This window comes from Lethenteron reissneri, chromosome 16 (assembly GCF_015708825.2).
Source record: "Lethenteron reissneri isolate LAM-NWPU_2019-01 chromosome 16, ASM1570882v1, whole genome shotgun sequence".
Taxonomy (NCBI): domain Eukaryota; kingdom Metazoa; phylum Chordata; class Hyperoartia; order Petromyzontiformes; family Petromyzontidae; genus Lethenteron; species Lethenteron reissneri.
This window is the reverse complement of record NC_083794.1, coordinates 5,399,459-5,421,929: the sequence shown is the minus strand read 5'-3', so window position 1 is coordinate 5,421,929 and position 22,471 is coordinate 5,399,459. Positions and strand designations below refer to the sequence as shown.

The following is a 22,471-nucleotide window of genomic DNA, read 5'->3' as shown; positions in this document are numbered from 1 at the left end:
CACTTGGCAGGTTCACCGTGCGCACCGTGGCAGCAGCAGCAGCAGCGGTGCAGCACCGCGGTGGCTAGGAGATGCTAACTACCTCGCCTGCTATGCAGGAGGTCGTGGGTTCGACCCCGACCCAGGCGCCTGCTGTTTGTGTGGAGTTTTGCACAGCACCAGTGAGAGCAGGAACTCAACCTGGCCTGGCCCTTCCCCAGGGCTTCTCGGCCTTCAATGAGTACCTGTTGAGACGTATAAACATCGGCGCCGGGGGAGACAAAGGCGGTTGGGCACCGTGCCGGCCTCACCACGCCCTCGTGCGGCCATTGCGGCCTCAATAGCTGCTCACCAACGGCACTTGCCACACGTTCATCGCGGCTCTCGCGCGTCTGCGCACGTGCCTTGGTCTCCGTGTGCTCGTGCAGCCGGCGACGTACCGGCCTCTGCTGAAGCAGATCCTGGATGAGATCTTCGCCGCTGAGCAGCCGGACAGCTCCGACATCGAGCACATGGCCAGTGGACTGACAGACCTACTCAAGACCGGCATCAGCATGTTCATGAAGGTGCGCGAGCGAGTAGGGGGGGGGGGCCCTGTAGTGAGTCCGTCGCCGGGCCCGAGCCGTCGTCGTCGTCATCATCATTCTCGCCATCGAACAAAGACGGTCACCGCATCGCGCGCTTTCAGACGTGCCTCTGCGGCCGTCTGGAACGCGCTTCCTGCCGATATTAGGAAGCCACTGGAGCGATGCACTTTAAAATCACCTCGATTGAAAACTAATTTCTTTAGAACCGCTTTATTGTGTTTGGTTTGTTGTCCTTCCGCCACACCTTCGTTTAGCGCGGTTGGCTTCGTAGTACGGTGTGAAAGAACAGCTGGTGCCAAATAAGGGCAGCATTCGGCATTGCGCGTGCGTGTTTGTGTCGTATTCGTGTGTCGTGTGTACGAGGCATGATGCGTGTTGCGTGCGCGAGGCATGTTTTTGTATTGCGTGCGTGCGTGATGCATGTTTGTGTGTCGCGAGCGTGACGCGTGTGTTTGGGTGCCGCACGCATGCTGCACGTTGGCGTGTGGCGTGCGTGTTTGTGTGTCGCGAACGTGACGCGTGTGTTTGTGTGCCACGCGCATGCTGCACGTTGGCGTGTGGCGTGCGTGTTTGTGTGTCGCGAGCATGACGTGTGTTTGTGTGCCGCGCGCATGCTGCACGTTGGCGTGTGGCGTGCGTGTTTGTGTGTCGTGCCGTGCAGGTGAGCCGTCCCAGGCCGGCCGACCACCCGCTCGTCGTCATCTTCGTCGTGGGCGGAGTGACGCCAGCCGAGATCAAGCTCGTCCGCGACTCCGTGACGGCGATGAAGGTCACGCAGCAGGTACGGGTCGGGGGGGGGTGACGGTGGTGGGGAACCCCGAGTGGTTGTTTTGTTTGTAGAAATTATTTCGCATCGTACGTAGCCAACCCGTGCTAATCGCAGGTGCGGGGGAAGGACCACCACCACCACACCGAACACGCCACCACCACACAGCACACTCCACCACCACACTGCACACTCTACCACCACTCCACCACACACCACCACCACACCGCACACTCCACCACCACCACTCCACCACCACACCTCACACTCCACCATAACACCACCACCACACCGCACACTCCACCACCACCACACCACCACACCGCACACTCCACCACCACAGCACCACCACACCGCACACTCCACCACCACCACTCCACCACCACCACCACACCGCACACTCCACCACCCCACCACCACCACACCACACACTCCACCACCATCCCACCACCACTCCACCACCACACACTCCACCACCACCCGACCACCACTCCACCACCACACCGCACACTCCACCACCACACCGCACACTCCACCACTACCACTCCACCACCACACCGCACACTCCACCACCATACCGCACACTCCACCACTACCACTCCACCACCACACCGCACACTCCACCACCACCCCACCACCACTCCACCACCACACCGCACACTCCACCACCACAGCACCACCACACCGCACACTCCACCACCACCCCACCACCACTCCACCACCACACCACACTCCACCACCACACCACCACCACTCCACCACTCCACCACCACCACACCACCACACTCAACCACCAATGTGCGTCTCAGCTGGTGCGGTGCCACTGTTTGGGGCTGGGGTAACCCTGCTGGATTATTCGGGTCAACAGTTTGTGTTGTTTCACATCCATCCACTACGCCGCCTCTAATTCCTCTGCCTCCTCGTTGCCGTGGCAGGTGCTGGTGATGTCCACGCGGCTCTTGCAGCCCAGCGATGTTCCCGTGCTCCTATTTTCAAAGGACCGACTCAATCCGACCGTTTAATGCGTCATGGGACTTGGTGCCTTTTCGTCCGTTCCGTCATTTTGCTATTCCTCGAGTCCCGACCATTGGCCTTCATTCCTTCAAGCGACATGTCGTGCCATAGTCCACTCTTAGTCGCCCTTTTTCTTGCGGTTCCGTTCCGATGACGTACCCTAAAATAACCTTATCGGTACCGATGCTCCCACTAGGCCACGCGGGAGGGCGTGGCACGGATTTGGCGCCAGCTATCGGTGTGGTCGTGTCGCTACACTTCTCCAGTGTGAGTGCTATGTCCTTAAAAACAGCGGCGCTGCTACGCCTCTCTAAATAATACAACTCTGAACCACTTGCGCGTGCCGAGATTCAGCGGTGAACGGGACACCCACCACGCGACTTGCAGACGTCTCGGAACGGCTGAAGCTGATACGATGATTGTGATTGCGACGGCTTGGGGGGGAGCCATTCGTCCTGTAGCACTGATCTTGGCTTATGATCATTCCCGCACACATTGGACGGACGGCTTTGCGAGTTGATATACCAAAGCGCGATCGAACCTTCTCATCTTGCCGTCATAATTTTGCACCAATTAATGGACTGCATTTGTATAAAATATATAACTATCTTTGCAGATTACTGGCTAATCTTATACAAGACCACATGTAGTTGAAAGTGCCTCCGTGCCCAAACCAGCCATTGGTTATTGAGAAATCGATTTCTACGATAGATCAACCTCTAGAATTATAGATCAAATCTATTGTAGGACTTGTAGCTCACGTGGTATGCGGCCACAGCACCAGGTACGCAGAGTTGCAGTCGATGATACTAGAAATCCAAATTAGCAAGATTCTTAATTCAAAGTTACTTTATAAAGGGAAGGAAAAGTCGACTGATGTGCAATGAGTTTTACCATCACTGCACTCAACTTCCACACGGGGACATGGATGTTGACAAGTTCAAAAAGGTGGAAAAGTAGTTGACTGCATTGGACGAACACTAAACAATTAACTTGTAACGAGCGCAAGTTCGTGGTCAATTTGTCAGTGGAGCGCTGTGCCTCAGTCCAAAAGCCCGGAGCAGATATTCCAATCGTCGGTATCACCCGAGGTGGCCATTGATCGGTGTTGTCAATAACCGTGAATTATGATCTACCATTTGTAATGATTATCAATAAACTTAAAACAAATAAACTGGTACTGCTAGTTTTTTTTTCTCTCCACTCCAGGTGGTTCCTACTTCTGCTCTGGCTCGTGATGTTCATGAATGGGTCACTGGACATGCTCGATGTGCAACTACATAAACGTAATTCTAGCCACGCAAAGCTTTAACCTTTGCGTCACAAGTGCAGAGTTGGTGTAGTGGGAAGAGTTTCGTGCAGCGACTGAAGTGATGGTAGTTGCATCCCGTTGAAAATCTGGGCACTTTAATGGATAACAAAGTTGAACATCCGACTGGGTTGTGTGCAGGGAAAGACGTGCGCTCCAGCAGACTTGCACAACTTTTTCTGAACGGGGATAAAACCATGGGTAGGATGGCGCAAAGTGAATGTGAACGCCAAGCTTTGCCGTGTGACCTTCTAAACTGCAACATTGTCAATGGAAATAAACTTTGGTTTAAAATGTAATGAACCGTTTCAACTATTTGCATGCACTACAGGTAATTACCACAAAGTGGCCAGCCTTGAGATAAGCCGTTCGATCTCCTATGGGCTTAACAGCTTCCCCAAGTTAACTGCTCTTTCACATGTAGACATTTTCCGAGTTAAATCGAATATGCACTCGCTGTGTTTTAGCCATGGCCACAGACCGTGACAATCATTACGTCTTTTGAAATACGTCATCAACCAGGTTAGTGTTGTTGGCCGACTGGTTTGGATCACATTGTTTCTAAGGTTTGCCGAGTTCACATCTCCCCATCTTCCTGCTGTACTTGCCTCCATGCAGTTTGGCGTTCTCTATGTGCGTGATGTCCCTGTGTCCTTGCTGTTTTACCCCAATTCCACCTGATGAGCGCTCGTGTTGCGTTCGAAACGTCGTGATTTATTTTAATATAATTTTAATTTATTTATTTCTATTTTATTTCCACATACAGTAGAATCTCTGGTCACGAACGCTTCTGCCCACGACCAAATCAGGTTACGACCAAAAAAATTCACATTTTTGAATCTGGTCACAAACACGGGTGACGATCAAGCATGGCCGCAGCCGATTTCCTCTTCCGCGCGCCAAATTTCCTGTTTGTTTACAACACAAAGCGTAACAGTTATATATATAAGTTGTTATATGTGGAAAGCTGTAAATCTTATAACTTTCTTCCACAATGTACATTTTAACCAAACCACACGCACGTAACACTAGGAGCTCGACGCACACAACCACCCATGCACACTCGGCGCCGACAAAGCCACGGCACTCGTTCGGGGCGCGGTACGGTTCGACCATTCTTTATTGACAGGGACAGGCAGAGAGAGAGGAGAGGGGTGGGATGGAGTCTTCTCTCCACTCCCCTTTACGCCATGAACTCGTAGGGAATGGGCTCCAGCAACTCCGGCGTGTTGTTCTTGGTGCTGACAAAGTGAGCCACACGAGGCTGGGCTGGCTGCAGACGGTGGGGGGGGGGGGGGGGTGAGGGTCACGTGCAGAAATAACACGCAAAGGCAGTCAAGCACATGTCGTTCCAAGAGAAACTTTGTTATTTTAAATTATAAGCGAGGTTTTTTTTCTGCCAAGCGCCAATTAACATTGTAGCGTCACGTTCACGTCAAGATAAGTAACATCCATCTGGAACTCATAGCGAGCACTGCAACGTCACGTTGTTTAAGACATCCACTTGACTCAACATGTCTGTAGCACTGTGCGCTTAGGAATCTCCTGGAATACGGGCACAGCAAACCACCAGGTCCGTGTTTGAACTTGCAACTTTAAGAGTCTATAACCACGCATCACCACCAGGCAGGGTACGCGCACACACACTCTAAAAATATGCAATCTATCACCTACAATAACAATTTCGTATTACATATCACGTCTAAAATGTGACTGCATCTCAAGATGCTATACAGAAGACACGGCGGTGACCATATTTATTTTATAGAGCCAAAGTCAACGGTAGAGGGGGGGGGAGATGTTATTCCTGGGGAGCCCATAGCAGACTGCGTCGGTGGAAGCAATTCCTAACATTGGCGGGCAGCAGATTGATGCAAGTCTGCGAGTCAAGTTTGAATGCATCGATGAAGCAAGCCAATGAAGCTCAACTACGACAGCCACCTGAAGACGATTGCCTGTGTTGCGATCAAAACGTCGCGATCTATTCTTTTTTTATCTACACGACTTTCCCGAAAGACCAAAAGACCACTGCAGCCATTTAAACCTGCCAACTGGGACACAAATAATCATTCGAGTCTGTCAATCGTGTTGGCTTGGGGCACATCGAGCGTCCAAAGCTTCGTTGACGCTTCAAAAGCCGCATTGTGGTTGGCCGGTTAGTTTTGTTCTTGCTGCATTTTAAGCGACGCGACTCAACGCGACTGAGCGATCTTTGCCACGTGAACGCGGCACAAATCTGCAGTCTGGCTGCACGCGTACATAACGCCGTGGTTTGTTTTTTCCCTCCCCAAACGTGTCGAAAGCCACGCGCAGCTCCAACGGGTCACCGCTGTTTCCTTAGACAGGATCCAGAGTCGGGCAGTTAGAACCCTTCGACTCTAGGTTTTATAAGGAATCTTTCTTTACCCCCCGTTTGATAACCCACTTTAGATATGAAATAAATCTAAAATGGAAACGTGAAAGGGGGTTTCAAATGCAGATGCATTCCAAATGCAGAGCAGTACCAACACTTGCCTCATGAATGCGCCACCACTGCACACAAGTAAACTATTCTGAAGGTTTCATTTTTTAAATTAAATCTTTGCTACGGCTGCACCTATCACAACGTGTTCATATCTTGCATGCACTACTGCACTGCCACTTTGGTAGCTTGCTTGACAGCTCAAGATCGACACCAAGATTATTTTTTGATTTAAAACTTTCGTGACTGCAGGGATTCATATTCTTGGTTCTTTCGGATTTCACACCCGATGATGATTGCTTGTGTTGCAGTTGAAAAGTCCTGAGAATTTTATAGGTTTATATTATTATTTTATTATTTCCCTTCTACGTGACTTTACCGAAAGGACCAAGAATACCAAGATTAGTGTTACGCTGCACGCACACTTGTACACGCTCCAATATAAGAACAATTTTAAATAATGGTTTTCTTTAAGGTTTTTAGCTTTTGCTTCTCCACGCCTCCTCGCTATCATAATGTAACAGCTCTCCCAGAATTGCATTAAAACATCCACATTTAGAAGTCTTGAAAAAGCAGATCGCCCACGGTGAGACGCCTTCCCATCGCTACATACCAAACACCACGTGGTGCATCGTCTCATACACCCCGATATTGATGTAGTCATTGCCTTTAAATACAACTGAACTTGGTTTGGCCGCATTAAATGAAACAACATTTATTTACTTCATGTGCAGTCACTGGTGACAGGACTGAGACCACCCAGCCGCTACACTTGAGAAGCAACGCTTTGTAACAGATGGCTGCCTGGGATTGAACCCAGGTTTCCTTGGTGGAGCCAGCTCAATGATTCCAGAACTTTATTAGCCCCCGAGACACCAGGCCACTTCCACAATGTGCCTTGTTTTACGATGTCGGTCGCAATCAGGGCAACACCAAAATATATTTTCCCCACTGTAGAACAACTTTGGCAACTTTTCCTCCACGCAAAAGCACAAGAGTTATCAAGCTCCGGGAGGTTTCATTCGGACGTCTTTCCTTCTCCGCACTGGCCCACGTACAGATTCCCCCCCCTCCTACCGAGCGCTGTGTTGGGAGCCAACTCAACGGAGCCTCCCTCCCCAAGTTAAACTGATCACCAGTACAGTAGAAACTAGAATTGCAGTCAAGAGCAAAGTTCGCTACGTGCCACAACACCGATTCAGACACGCTGTTAAGACCGCAACCGCTTTGCGGGGTCTGCGGATTCATGCGCGTTTTAACGTTCATCTTCTGGGAAGCGTCATTACATCTCGGCGAGTAGCGGCTAAACCAGAACACCTCTGCAAAACAGAACAGCCACGGCTCAATCTTGCAAGGGACACTTGACATCCCATGCTGTGTCTGTAATGAAACTCGCTAACTAAACGAATGTCTGGCCAACTGTGATCAGAGCGCTTGAACTCTCAATTTTAATGATGCAGAGTTCAAATTCTGATCGGGTGTTATCAATACATCCCTTTTTCCCCTCTGTTGGGATAAATTAAATACCACTTTTTGAAAAGTAAACTTGTGGCTTGCCCTGTGGACAGACTCATCACTGCCTTATGGAAATTAAATCTTCTCCACAGTCTTAGGACCACCAACGAAGATAAACACCGCCAAAGATTTGTTTGAGTTTGCGCCGTTTTTTTTACGCATGTTCGGTCAATAATTCATGCAAACCAAACTTAAGTCCCTTAAAATATGCACGGCTCAGCCGAAAGCTGCACTGAACCTCAAACATGAAAATAGTGGATTAAATTATAATTCAATTGAGGCAGTTTGCGAGATATATCCCTTCAAGCCTGCCATAACGGGCTTCTGCAAACAGCCTACATCTACAGGGAAGCATTAACTCTTAAACGCACCACACCACTTTTTTCCATGCCTTCATTGGCAAATTGGAGCTTGCATTTATTTTAAAAGTAGTTTAGATGCTATTATTAACTTTCTTCTGTCATTATAAAGCAGCCTGCTGTCCCAGGCGGGTTAAAAATGGAAAAACTAAAATGTAATTGGCGTTGTTTGTATATTTTGTTTAACTGTATGTTACATTTGAAAACGTTCAAATGTGCACGCTTTTTATTACCCGGTAAAAACAAGCTACTGCCTGCCAACTTTTTGACACCAAGGCCCCACCGGTGCAGCTCTTTATTAATTCAGCGGCCGCGCCGTGACACCAACCAGTAAATGTAAACCTACAAATGTTATTGTTTCTTCCTCTGCCGCACCAAAATATATGGCATCCGATCACAGTTTATGGAAAACTTTCTGGTAAGAGAATGCGCGGCGGAGGGGCACATTCAATTGAACTCTGAAAGGAGAGGCCTCGCATCAAGATGAAAGTGGGGTTTGACATCAGAATATAAGCTGTCCCACTTTTCACACCAAAACCTCAATGCAAACACAATAAATGCTACAATCACAAGGACATATCAAATCAAAGTGCCTTTGACAAAAAATCGAATTGCCTCCCTCGCTCAAAAGGGCACGAGGCATTGCTCATCTTCACCGACAGCCATGGTGGAACGTCCACGTTGATATGGCTGTGGAAACCAGGCAGTTAAGAATGCAAGCCAATGCATAATATATAGGTTTCGTTGCGAGGCGCACTGCATAAAGCCATCAGGCAGCGGAATAGATTTTTTCGTACAGCATTACTACAGTTCTGCCAAATTAGTGTTTGGCTCAAGGGAGAAGCCAGACCGTGCAAGGTGGTAGGAGGGAAGTAGGGAGTATGCACGACCGAGATGAAAAGCAGAGTTAATTAAAGAGGGTGACACACTGCACAGATTGACAAGTGAAACCAAGATGGGGGGGGGGGCAGAGGAGGGATTTGCAACAAGCCGGGGAGGGCAGTCCACCAAGCATTGCTTGAAAGCAAGGCCCGTTAGCCTGGGCCTCAACAGCAGCAGGGAGCTGCATGGGTGGACAGCCGTAGGGGGACAGGCAGCTGCAGACACTGGAGCCAGCTGAGGAGGGGCGGCGACCTCCCACTCAGCAGAAGCGAGAGTCACTCGAGGATTGACAAAATGCACGAACTGCACGCGTGCCCCTCTGTCGGTGTGTGGATTTTAAACTTAACACCAGTCTGGAAATGTGACCAAGGGTCTTACCAAGCACAAGCATTGCAATGCAGCCTCATCTTGATGAGGGAGCCCTGAAAGAGTTTGTGCAAATTCCACATTCCTATGGTGGCAGCCAGTCTCTCCCCATGTGACAACCGTTCTGATATCCCCACCAAATGGCGCTTATTTAAATCGACTCCAGGAAAGTTGACAGCCAGAGTCAATCCCCGAAACAGGAAATTAACGGATTGAGTTGAGAACAGTTAACGGCGATCGCGCGCCCCGCCGGGTACATGTGCAATGCGCGCACTCAAGTTTACCAGAAATTTTTTTTTTAAATATAACGAAAATTACCCGACACGTAAACACACCTCACTGTAATAATTGGATGAGACGACACTACCAGCTGCCACTGCAGCCTCGTAAGCCAAGGGGCACATTCAATGCCCTCCGACGAGCCATGGCGGCTTGTGGGCTGGCGCTAATCCGCTTGTAATCCGCGCTGCCTCCCGTAATTACACGGCAGCCAAGCTCAAAGGGAAGGCACACGGCAACCGCGCAGACTCAACCTCGGGGCCAGTGGACGAACCGAGGCAGCAGCCGCGGTTAAAACGAAGGGGGCAGGGGGGGGAGCTCTCCCCCCGAGGTTTGATTTGCAAAAGGTCCCAACAACGTCCAGTGCCAAGTGGAGCCAGCGAAGTGGAGCCAGCCCAGTTCGCTCGCCGGTATACTGCACACGGGTAGACTAACCAAACTAGGCGCAGTTTGGCTTCACAGTGGACGTTAAATATACCGTGAGGTCATTCGAGAAGGATTAGGCCCACCACGCAAGCTGGCATTGCGATCGAAATTTTGCCTGCAGATTGCCTCGCAGGGTAAAACCACATAGCAAGATTGCCCCCTAATGGAAGACTGTCTGTGAAAGAAAGCACCTTCGTAATAGCCTTCTGCTATAACAATGGTCCAATACCATGTGCTGATCTATAAATTGTATTATTAAGGCAAAGGTGGAGAATCTACAGCCAACTTCCATTTGACTAAGTCTACCACTTTGAAACAGCCCATAAACAATATTTATCCGTCGGTGCAACCATCTTAGCTGCACTCATCTGGAACTAGAGGGTACTATTTTTCCCCAGACAACGCTGCGTTTCTAACATCTCGCCACGGTGGTGAGATGTTAATTCCCTCGACTGGTATGCAGCTCATGGGTTCGATCCAGACCCTGACATCTGTGTATTTGAAGTTTGCGTGTTTTAGAGTCTTTGGCTGCGATACATTTCCACGTGAAGAGCCACTTCGTTAAGCGATCATGTGGCCAGGCCGCTTCTGAAAAAGCACTAGATAGCGCAGTCGGCCTTACCTGGTAAAATTATAAAATAATAATTTGTGCACCTTCCGTCGTCGCAAGGGCTTCTTGGCGCGACACAATATACTGAACGTGTTATTCAACTATTTTTTTTTCAACGAAGCGGCCCATTGTTACGTGGACATAAAACAAAACTTTTTTTTATCTTAACAGGTAAAACCCACTGAGTTATTAACTTATTTTCCATCACAAATGAGAGCTCAACCAAGCGGCTTAGCACATGGAAATTTACAGCAACAGGCAAATACTCTATAAACGCGTGATGTTCATTCTCAATATGGAGGAAATAACCACCAGAGGACCCGCAGAAAAACCCACGCAACCACGTCGAGAGAGACAAGCAAACGCCAAATCTACAGCAGGCACATCAGGGGTCGGGGATCGAACCCACGTCCTCCTGCATCGAACCCAGGTCCTCCTGCATCGAACCCACGTCCTCCTGCATACCAGGGCGAGGGGAACGCACAGCAGACGCACGTTTGACCGCCACGACCCTGGCACGTTACCTGGCGTTTCAGGGTCACCCACTCGCCCGCCAGCTTCGCCTTATCCTTCTTCAGCTCGTTCTCCTTGACGCGCTTGAGGAAGCTGTCGCGGCTCTTCGAGTGCTTCACGTGCTCAATGCGCACGTTGATTCGCTTGGCTAGGACCTTGCCCCTGCGCAACAGCGGGCACACGGTGGGGGCGGGACAAATGCGATGTAACGGTTACAAGGTCGTTCAGTGGTGGGTGGACAAAAACAAATACAGGAGAACCATAGGAGTCATCGTGGGTGGGCAGGAAAGATTATCACGGCGAAATGGTGCCGACAGAACCACAGCCATCGCTTCCTTTCCTTCGGCCAGATCACACACCGCTGATGCATTGTCACAACTACCTGATCTCCAAGCCTTGTTCCAACAGCTACCCACTGTTGCCATTTGGTGTTCCACTCAAGTCAACGGATCCTTCCAAGACGACTCTTGGTCTCATCATCATCACCACCATCTGGCTTTAGGTCATCCGCCTGGTTCGTGACCTCTGGGTGCCACCGATGGCTGCGTTGATAAGCTGCCGTTCACCCTGCACGTGCTCCAACTACCGCAACCTCTTTTAACAATAAGTTTTACCCCTTTCTGGCAATAAAACAGTTGTGTCAAGATGTTAAAACACCAAACGGGATCCTTATTCAAGGAATCGTGTCTGCATTAACCACACGTATTTGTGGTGAACATGCAAACAAAAAACAATCCTTGAATAAGGATTCCGTTTGGCGTTTTAACATCTTGACACCCGTTTTATTTCCAGAAAGGGTAAAACTTATTGTTATATTCTAATACTGTCAAAAAAGTCCCATATTATTACCGCAACCTCCTCTTCCACATCACGTATAAGACGGGATTCATTCCACATTCGATTTGCAACAGCACTTTTATCTTCTAGATTTGACGTTTTCGTGACTGCAAAGATCCACACTCTTTGGATTTTTCGGTAAAGTCACGTAGGTGAAAAGAAAACAAATAAATTAGAAAACAAATAAATTAAATCACGACGTTTCGGAGGCAACACAAGCTTCCGTCTTTGTGTTGCCTCCGAAACGTCGTAATCTAATTTATTTGTTTTCTTTTAACCTACGCCACTTTTATCTTGCCATAAAATCCCTTCCGCCCTCGGTTGTGTATTCAAATGCAACAAAAAGATGTAGGTACATTTTCAACCATCATCCATACGGTCACAATGCTGCCATTAGGGGGCAGCCTAGTGCGGAAATTTCGTGTAAACTACCAAAAAATAATATTTGAGACAGTGACCTCAGGTGAAAGAGCAGCCCAGTGTATGCTTGTGTCATCGTCCACTCATTAAACATTCTGAGCCAATTTTTAGTTACCTATTTTTATGTTCTAACAGAATACCACCCTGAAAGTGTAACCGTAGCATTCCAGCAAAGCTCTTTAAACACAGACAACAAAAGATACGAGTAGAGATGAGTCTAAAGTAGGCTGTGGGCCATGACCTGGTTAAATAAAGGCTAATCAGTTGTATATAAAGTGCTTTGACCGAGAGGAGCCAATCCAAGCAGAACCCAGAGGGGCATTCAGCCCGGGGGGGGGGGCTGGCGTTTCAAGGAGAAATGAGGTGATTTCAGTAATTGTGGATAATCCGATTGCTTTCACGTGAATTGGCAAACTGTGAGCTTATCCAACAGCAGGGTCTGCTAAATGCAATGGTGGAGGGTGGGGGGTTGAGATTATCAGCACGGACAGCACCCAAAACAGAACACAACGACGACAAAGAAATACAACTAAACCACACACACAGCCTGGACAGACTGTTGAGGCAAGTGCTGTTAGCGAGTAGCACCTATGAAGGCCGGCACGGCACACGAGGGAGTGGGTGGCCAGCACCACGCCCGACCACCTTTGTCTCCTTAGTCGCAATGTTTACACACCGCACCAGGTACTTATTTGAGGCTGAGTCGACCTAGGGGAGGCCCAGGACCGGTTCAGATAATCGTCACTGGTGGTGTTGGCCGTGAGCGGGAATCTAGCTCGGGTCGCCGGATTTGTAACGCAGCGTAGCGCTAACCACACACACACATCCAGGCGCTGACACAAACATCCCATCAAAGCGCAACAAAATGGAAAATGTTATCGGAGGTGATGCATCTTCCAGCCTTGGAATCGCACACCGTTCTTCAAAGTCCCACAAATTTCTGATGTTACAGTTCTCAGGATGTTTTAAGTTGATACTGTTGAACAAACGCAATCCACAAAACAGCTCTTATCTTGTAGCTACATACATCATATCCGTTTACCCCGGGATGTCCCAACATTATCGTGAACATTCTTTCGTGAGACAAAAGGGCTTTAAAATCAGCCAGGAGCATCAGGAGTAATGTCACTACAGCAAGTGGCACTGTCAGTGATAAAGCAACACCGCGGGGGGGGGGGGGGAAGAGCTCCCCACTGATTTGCCGTCTTTTTGTCAGAGCTGGTGGCACAGTTTAGATATGTAATCCCCCTAAGGTGAATAAAAAAAGCCAAATTAAATACAGTCCCTTGCATGCCAATGTAGATTTTTCATAGCTGTTTGAGGATTGACACTGAACTTCTGATTGTGAAACGAATCGTAAAAGACGCACTGACCTATCACCTTTTTAAAAATAACCTAGGGATTTCAACAATTTAGAGGTCATAGCATTCCTTGATGTCTACAAAGTTTCAACATCTGCCTGCTAAACTCAATTTGCATCGCTGAACGGCCAGGTTACTCAAAGCGTTCCACTGACAGCCCTCTCGGTTGAATGACTCCTACGAGATTCCCTATTCTTTCAGAGTATCGTCGCTTTTATCGCCCGAGCTGCATATGTCTCCTCAGACAGGATCCAGAGCGAGGCGGTTTCCTCCTCGGCACTGGGTTTATAGAAGGACTTTCCTCTTCCCCTTTTAATGGCCACGTTAAATATGGTGGATTTATGTGGCAAAGTGAAAGGGGGTGGGGGTGTGAAATCTGAACACTTGACTACAAGTTAAACAAGTAGAGGCGTTAGAGTTGATGGTCACTAAAACGAGGCTGGGTGCATTATACATGGCAGATGATGATAACCAGTTAGATACAAGAGATGGGATGATTGATCTTATGGTCACAATTGTGTTTTCTGCCGTAGATGTATGACCTTCACTCTTAGATGGAGTCTATCATTACTCTGAGCTGTGAGCTTTAAGTTAAATCTCCTAAGGACAACAAACACGAGACTTTTATTGGACATATTGTGCCGACAAGTCTTGAAATTAGAGTGAAATATATCCATCATTTCAAAACAACGAAGTGTGTATTTCAACAGAAAATACCGTTCTTGAAATTTCCAAATTTATTTTAAGCCCGATATCTCCTATATAAATATTGGCTCTCCGATGGAATGACAGAAACCTTCAGCAACTCCACCCACCGGTAACTCCACAGCCCCAAGTCTCCTTCGGGGGGTAAACCCTGCTGCGTGTGACTTTGAGCACTCTTCACACAGTGCACAATGCACGTTTACACGACGCAACTCGGCACCGCGCTCATCAACCAGCGAGAGGAGGGCGGCAAGAACCAGGCGAGGGGAAGGAAGAGGGGTCCGGGCGAGACGAGTTCGGCAAGGACGTACTTGACCTGCTTGTTGACGATGACTCCGACCGCGTGCTGCGTAATGTTGAACACGCGGCCCGTCTTGCCGTGGTAGCACTTGTGCGGCATGCCCTGCTGCACCGTGCCTGTTCCCTGTAGCGCAGCCACAGCGCGCACGCACACACGTGGTCAAGGGGGATTCGTGCAGAGCCCCGGGAGTCGTCCATTTGGAGTTCTCAAGCATTCCGCAGCATGGTTTCAATTTTAACACTGCACCGCTGTGGAAAGTATCATCGTCTTTTAAGAGAATACTATGAAAGATAATAAAGTAGCACAAAAATGGATTTGGTCGATACCACCCTTTGTCAATTCACTGCTGCATGGATGAAGGGCACCCCACGTCACAAGGGTTATTGGACCATACTTTACCACGCTGTTCCATGTTCATTGGTGAAGGGCAATGTCGGATAAGACTCGCCATATGGTATTAGCCTTGGCCGGGAATCAAACTCTGAATTTGGCTTCAAGAGCAAATAAAACACCACCCTACACTGGCAGCAGAAGAATGACGAAGTCCAGGACTCGCATACAAGTTGTTTCCTCAGACAGGATCCAAAGGGAAGTTGTAAAGCCTCTCCCACTCTGGGTTTTTAAAAGGACTTTGCTCTGCCCCCTCCTTTGTAGCCACACAGACACTTAAAGACCGATAGGCAATTTAATAAAGGATGGGCTGATCGTCATTAACTGCATGCAATGCACCAATCGTGCTCTCATAAGCCACAATTCAATCAGCACCATGAAATTTTCTGCTACGGAAAGGTTCGCGTCTTAACACTTTGAACGTGCTGCAACTCACTACACATCCAATCAATGACACCAGTGTCTAAGGGAGCGATGTTGTTAATGATGATGCATCATTTCGGCGATTGTTACGACCACACTACCACACTGGTCAGCGCGGGTTGGGCGAAGGGTGGGCAGGAACCTTCGGGTAACACTCACCACTGACGTGAGCTGTGGCTGGGAATCGAATTGGAGGTTGCCGGATCAATATTGCACTTCGATTACCCACTGCGCCACCACTTAATTCCCAGTAGACTGTTTCAGGGATAATTTCATTTTCATAAATTTTTTTTATTCCCTTTATTTTGCATTATTATTTTTCTATCTACGTGACTTTACCGAGTGAACCAAAGAATATGAATTCCTGCAGTCACCGAAAGTTTTAGGTCAAAATTGAATGCGAGGGAGTTTAGCGGATTGATGCTTCTGCGCCGTTTGTTTCTCACTCTTTTAATGCCACTACCACGGCCAATGTTCCCACAAACGTCAAGACCTTTACGCCACCACCAATGTCGAGGAATCGCCAGTCAAAATTAACTGTTTTTGCTCACCCATACTGCGTTCAACCACTATTTTGTAGCCCATCGACCCTACTTCCCTCACACTGGAACTACCTCTGATTGTTCTTTGACAAGTTAATGGAACCATGCTCAATTCAAGAAACGTTGCGGATTGTCTGTTTGACAACCATTTGTACTCTCAGTTACTGGCCACTTTAGATTCCTGCTGTAGCGCCTCCTTTATGGAACTTCAACGAAATGGTCCTTGGGAGGAATGGAGGACTGAGATGACTTACAGTAAGATTTCTGCTTGCAATCTTCTGATGGCAAGCCAAGTATTTTAACTGTGGCACTTTTAATCCGTGAATGTTAGGCAATGGCAAAGTTAATTTTGCTCTATACTCGTGCACCATTACCAATGCAGACCCATAACTTTATCTGTTATGTCTTCGTACGTTGGCCAAACATGGGCGCTGGGTGGCGAGATGTTAACTACCGCGCCTGGTTTACAGGTCGTGGGTTCGATCCCAACCTTGACGCCTGCTGTATATTTTTAGTGCACGTGTTCTCTCCCCGTGGTTGCGTGGATTTTTGTCCGGGTCTTCCGGTTTTTCCCTCCACGTTTAAAACACAAGTTTAGAGTATTTGGCTGCTATAAATTTCCACATAACCCACTTCGTTGAGCTACCGTTTGTGGCCAGGTCGATTTTGAAAAAAAAGAGCTATATAGTTCAGCGGGGGCCTTACCTAGTAAAATAAAATCAAACTAAATGCACCGTCAAACAAATGCATGCTGCACAAACGAACGGAAAAACCTCAATACCCTCACGGAAGCACTCAAACGTGCAGAGCAGCCTCACTTTGCCACCACTCTTTATAAGAAATAACCTTTCAATAAAACCTTAATTTTGTAATAATAAAAAGATAACCCCTAAAAAACACGTCCTCAGAACCAGCAGGAAAATACTCTTGAAACCAATGTTGCATGGCCGTGAGTGTATAAATGTTGGCAGACACTATTTTAATTGGCCGAGTAATCCAGGTCTAATAATAACCTGGTAATGTTTGCATACGAATCAGCGTTTCCTGGAAATTGTCCGCAATGAGATGCCTTTAATTGGCAAATTTGATCCAAATGGAATGAAAATTATAATACTCAAACACCTGTAACGTTGATAAAACTGAATATTCCTACGCTCTGGGTTATTATCTTACCCTTCTCTATGGCTCTCAGCCTTTAAAGAGAATTAATCAGCTCACCAACATTTTTTTTAAGCCAACAAGCTGATTACCATTAAAAATCCACAGCCACTAGGCTGTGTGGGAAAGGTAGATATTTGGTCCTGCCTGTCCAGCAAGATAAGTAAACGCAAAGGATGTGTCGAGTCACGGGCATTAGGGATTATAGGCTGGCTAGTTGAGCTTCACATCATCCACTCTTTGTTGTCGAGCAAAATTACACCACGTCATACAAGTCCAATGCCACAGTTGCTATGAAAGCCAACTGACGTGACACGAAATAAATGGTATAAGAAATGTGCACCGATTTAAAAACTAGGCTTACGTAATATTTTGATTTGGGAAATCTGAAAACTCAAGCTTAGTCATCACCGGTTGTTCCATTGATGATTATTGTGGTAAGTTACCATTAATTATTTTCACAAACAAGCAACATCTCCATAAGATAGGATTTTTTTGGTTAGATCGCGTACATATAAATGTGTCGTTAAACCCGTCACCACCCGACACAGCCAATTTGTAAGGTTTGTCACGTAAACAGAAGATGCCAATTCGTTACTAGTCCAGCACACCGGTGTGTTGGAGAGCAAATCCACAACATTTACAATCTGAGTACGACATTTCGCCAGGAAATAACGAGCATCATCAGGCGGAAAGCCAGATTTGTGGAGAAATCCTCCTGTTTCGTTCCTTCGAGAGATAGATGTGATGACGTCAATTGTATTAGCATCATCTCCTTTAAAAGCCACATCAGCATATGCACTTCATATTCATGCATCACCTCCATTACCACCAAACATCACAGAAGAACAATGTTATGGTTTACACACTCCACAGCCAACGATGGGAGAAGCCTCACCTTGATGTCAACTATGTCCCCCTTCTTGTAGATTTTCATATACGTTGAAAGTGGGATAGGGCCTGAAATGGTCAAAAAAGCACAACGTAAACTTACAAGCACAGCAAATATAACGGCCACCTCCTACAGTGGTAGCAGAAGAATGACCATCAAGCATAGAGTTCACACACACAAGCTGTTTCCTCAGACAGGATCCAAAGGGAAGTTGTAAATCCTCTCCCACTCTGGGTTTTTAAAAGGACTTTGCTCTGCCCCCTCCTTTGAAGCCACACAGACACTTAAAGACCGATAGGCAATTTAATAAAGGATGGGCTGATCGTCATTAACCACAAAGCACCAACACCGCTGTAGTATATACAAATGAAACTTTTAATCGGCATCGTCAGACACACATTATAGATTACAATAATCTATATAAAAATAAATGGTGCATTACAATAACCAATTTCTTTCACACTTGTTTTTAACGCCACAGTAACATTTCAAGGACATTATTTTAGAATTGTGGTCGCAATAGCATAAAACTGCATGCAGCTGCTCAGCTCCTGTCTAAACAAACATTAAATGTAAGTGGAGTTAACCGATGTATTGTTAATTAACCAGACCCGAATGCTTCACAACTCACATATAAAATGTGTCCGTCTACATTAGGGACCAATATTCCCAGCAGCATTTGATAAGTGGAACTCTCTACTGGTTTATAAACATTGGTTTAGAGGGCCCATAGGCTGATGGGACTAAAGACGTTAATTTGTCGTAAAAAAATACAACTGTCCATTTCATTATCTACAATCCTGCAGGACAACGCAGGATACATTAAGTACAAGTTTCCTGTATTGTGTGTACGTGGGACAAACGGCTAAACATTGGTTAAGGATGCGTACCATGCTTGCGGAAGGACCTGGCAAACATGTACCGGGTCCCCCGGCGCTTGCCATGTGTCTTGCCCATGTTTCCTGCAGAGAGAACACAAGCTTAGGATAATAAAACGACTGTAATTCACGGTCACTCATTAAAGTACAGGTGCTAGTCTAATGCCTGCAGGGGTGGCAATAGTTGTTAACACCTGAGCCTCGGCCAGATTCCCGACTTAGGCACCCCCTTTTCCTGCGTGGCGTTTTTTTTTATTCTTCCCCCCGTTAAACATGGATTCTCAGTTTTCCTCCCATAGCGATAAAAACAATGCGACAATTGGCCAAATATACCAATTTGTTCATACGTGGAAAGTCGCACAGGGCCTGAAACAGTCAAAGGTAAATCTGGCTTTGGGATCACAGCAAATAAAGCCCCATCGCTGCACTGGTGAGCAGAATGATTCAAACCCAGGACTAGCACACAAGTTGTTTCCTCAGACAGGATCCAAAGGGAAGTTGTAAATCCTCTCCCACTCTGGGTTTTTAAAAGGACTTTGCTTTGCCCCGTCCTTTGTAGCCACACAGACACTTAAAGACCGATAGGCAATTTAATATAGGAGGGGCTGATTCGTCATTACCAACTCAGCATTGACCCCGCTTAAGTACAGTACAAAGTTACACTTTAATAAGTTGAAATATCTGCAAATTACTCAATGGGATTATGCATAACCACCCCTACTGTAAAAATGTGCCAATACCCTCCTGAAAAAGTTGACTAAGTTAAGCTTTCCTGGGTAAGAAAGTGTCACAATATGGCCCAGACATAATAAGACAGACAGCACTACATCATTTCGGCGTAAAGTGTCTAAATGTCCATACAGGTTGTTGGGTTAGATCGCGTAAATAGAAATGTGTCGTTAAACCCGCCACCACCCAACACGGCCAATTAGTAAGGTTCGTTGCGTAAATAAAACATGCCAATTAAATACTAGTACAGCAGTGTAAATCCACACTTACGCTCGAGTATTCGAATTGCAAATGTTATGGGTTTACTCTACACCACACCGGTGTACTGTCCTAGTAACTAATTGGCATGTTTCGTTAACGTGACAAACCTTACTAATTGGCCGTGTTGGGTGGTGGCGAGTTTAACGACATTTCTATTTACGCGATTCAACCCCAAAAAAACGATACTATGGATATTGATCGCGAAAGCCTACGTGTTAAACTGTCCCACTATGTACTAACATTCATGTACTAGGCCAGGGGTCGGCAACCTACGGCTCCGGAGCCGCATGCGGCTCTTTACGGGCTGCTTCTTGACGATATGTACGTGAGTGTATGTACTCAGATGCATTGCGGCTCTTGAAATACTGAATTTTGTACCGAATTGGAAAGAAATGGCTCTTCTTGTTATTTTGGTTGCCGACCCCTGTACTAGGCAGTCTGCAACCCAAAGAAAATGGTAGACGCCATCTCCTACCATTAGACGGAGCAGTGCACAGACTCACCGCTGAAGCCCAGGACTACATTACTTTGCCATGGTCGTAAGGAAATATATTGCTTTAAAAGTCTCCCTCTCATCAAGCAGATGAGCGCTACGTGGCGCTCATTTCGGACAGTGGACTCAAAGCCGCTGCTGCAAACTCCACATTCCTATGGCGGGGACTAAAAACTCTACAGAATGGCAAACGCCAACAAAACATTAAACGTGATCTATTTACATGTTGTAATAGTTCACGTAACTGCAGGTAACACATTACGTACGTATTAAAATGTGTCTCGATGGTTAGAGAAACTAAAACCACGTGTATGAACCATTGGAGGAAACTCCACATTCATAGTGGGGACTAAGAAAGGATAACGAGCAGGAATACAAAAAAAATGTACACTAAGTTAATGTAACACGTTAATAAAATACACTCCGCATAAGCATGTATTAATATAGTAACATTTATATGATTAAGCCCATGTGTAAAATCCACTATGGCGGGAACCAGCCATATCTCCACAGAACTACCCAACGCTTATTTTGTGATCAGTTTTAATTATACAACCAATATTGAGTAAGGTAATAATTGATTTTTAAAAATTAGTAGCGATGTGAAGTATAAAATGGATGCTTTACCGAGCTGATAACAGTTCAATGACCACGTTACAGAGCATTACTATTCTATTAACGCGAGACTACTGCAAACATGAAACTACAAATACACGTATAGTTAAAACACCGTTACAAGTGATATTCAATAATGATAAAGTGATCATTCACTTTATCATTATGATAAAGTGATCATTCACTTTATCATTACGACAGTGCCGGCTATTTAGTCACCACGTGAAAGCCCATCGACAACGCAAGACCGTACAAACACAGCTTTACGACTTTTACAACCAAGTTTGCACCAATCACGACACAAATTACGCATCAAACATGCAGACAAAAATCGCGCGCAGATAGAATTAAGCCAATTAAACAAAACACTTTACCAGACACCACACGATGGCCACATGGCGCTAGGCTAGAACAGGCCGCGGCGCCCGCAACGGGCCCAGACTACTCCCATTAAACATTTACACCAAACAGCAAGCGCCGAGCCGCGTCAGCTCTCCATCGCGGGACTCCGCGGGGCACAGACGTTCATTCCGAGAGGAAGCGGTGAAGGTTAACGCGATGAAGACGACCGAAACGCGCGGCTCAGACACGGACCTGCGTCGCCTCTCGCTCAGCCGCAAGATGGAGGCGAGGGGGAAGAGGGAGGGGGAGGGGCGCGCGATTGTATTTCCCACTGCGCACGAGCACCGCGCGCCCTGCTGATTGGTCGGAGCCGCGCGCGTGACGGGGCCCGACGCGGGCAGCTCATTGGTTTAGCGAGCTCGGACTACTTATCCGTGTTGGGAATTATAATACGTATGTCAGGATGCCCCCGCCGCCCCTCCCCTTTCCACGCCACGCCCCTCCCACGTGGCTCGAGTTCGACCAATCGTTGTGGAGCCACGTGAAGCCATCTCAAGCGAGAGGGGAGAAACACGTGGAGGGAGATAGAATTCAGTTATAACTTTTTATAACTCTTAGGTTTTTTCGGTAAAGTCACGTAGGTTTAAAATGAAAAATTACTAAATTTTAATTAAATTATTCTTTTTTACCGACGTGACTTTACCGAAAAAACCTAAGAGTATGAATCCTTGCAGTCACGAAAGCTCAGAGGTCGCAAACGGGTTGTGATTCCTTATCCGTACCCGGCCGCACCAGGGTCGCAAACGGGTACCCGGCTACCCGTACCCGGCCGGGTACGGGTAGCCGGGTATCGGGTAGGGTACGGGTATCGGCTACCCGGTTGCGACCTCTGCGAAAGCTTCAAATCTATAATCATAACTTTTTATTTGATGTGTACCGGAGGAATCCCGATGAGCTATAAAAGCCCAGGTGTCTCCAGTAGGGCGCGGGTCAGAACGTTACAGCAACGAATAATACAGAAACACAATCAGAATCTTTATTTCAGAATCTGTATTTAG

General features: G+C 47.2%; 2 protein-coding genes and 4 non-coding genes across 6 annotated transcripts in view; 1 reads left to right on the top strand and 5 right to left on the bottom strand.

Moving 5' to 3' along the window:
• The window catches only part of SCFD2 (sec1 family domain containing 2), a 131,215-nt gene extending 127,191 nt beyond the window's left edge, over positions 1-4,024 (top strand). Inside the window, 3 exon segments of the mRNA XM_061552229.1 lie at positions 408-545; positions 1,228-1,347; positions 2,268-4,024. Coding sequence (XP_061408213.1) covers positions 408-545; positions 1,228-1,347; positions 2,268-2,354 — 345 coding nt within the window. The 3' untranslated portion in view covers positions 2,355-4,024.
• Positions 4,025-4,757: 733 nt separating this feature from the next.
• Positions 4,758-21,750, bottom strand: LOC133342872 (large ribosomal subunit protein eL21-like). The gene is made up of 6 exons (XM_061552230.1): positions 21,666-21,750; positions 18,986-19,057; positions 18,102-18,163; positions 14,701-14,813; positions 11,078-11,228; positions 4,758-4,928 (listed from the first exon to the last, which is right to left on the bottom strand). Exons 2-6 carry the CDS (start codon positions 19,050-19,052, stop codon positions 4,839-4,841), a joined length of 483 nt encoding a protein of 160 aa, XP_061408214.1. The 5' UTR covers positions 19,053-19,057; positions 21,666-21,750; the 3' UTR covers positions 4,758-4,838.
• On the bottom strand, positions 5,983-6,111 carry LOC133343125 (small nucleolar RNA SNORA26). Its single transcript, XR_009755217.1, has one exon. It is a non-coding gene; the product is annotated as a small nucleolar RNA SNORA26 (small nucleolar RNA).
• Positions 15,252-15,374, bottom strand: LOC133343128 (small nucleolar RNA SNORA26). Its single transcript, XR_009755220.1, has one exon. It is a non-coding gene; the product is annotated as a small nucleolar RNA SNORA26 (small nucleolar RNA).
• LOC133343127 (small nucleolar RNA SNORA26) lies at positions 18,275-18,397 on the bottom strand. Its single transcript, XR_009755219.1, has one exon. It is a non-coding gene; the product is annotated as a small nucleolar RNA SNORA26 (small nucleolar RNA).
• On the bottom strand, positions 19,440-19,562 carry LOC133343126 (small nucleolar RNA SNORA26). Its single transcript, XR_009755218.1, has one exon. It is a non-coding gene; the product is annotated as a small nucleolar RNA SNORA26 (small nucleolar RNA).
• Positions 21,751-22,471: the final 721 nt, after the last annotated feature.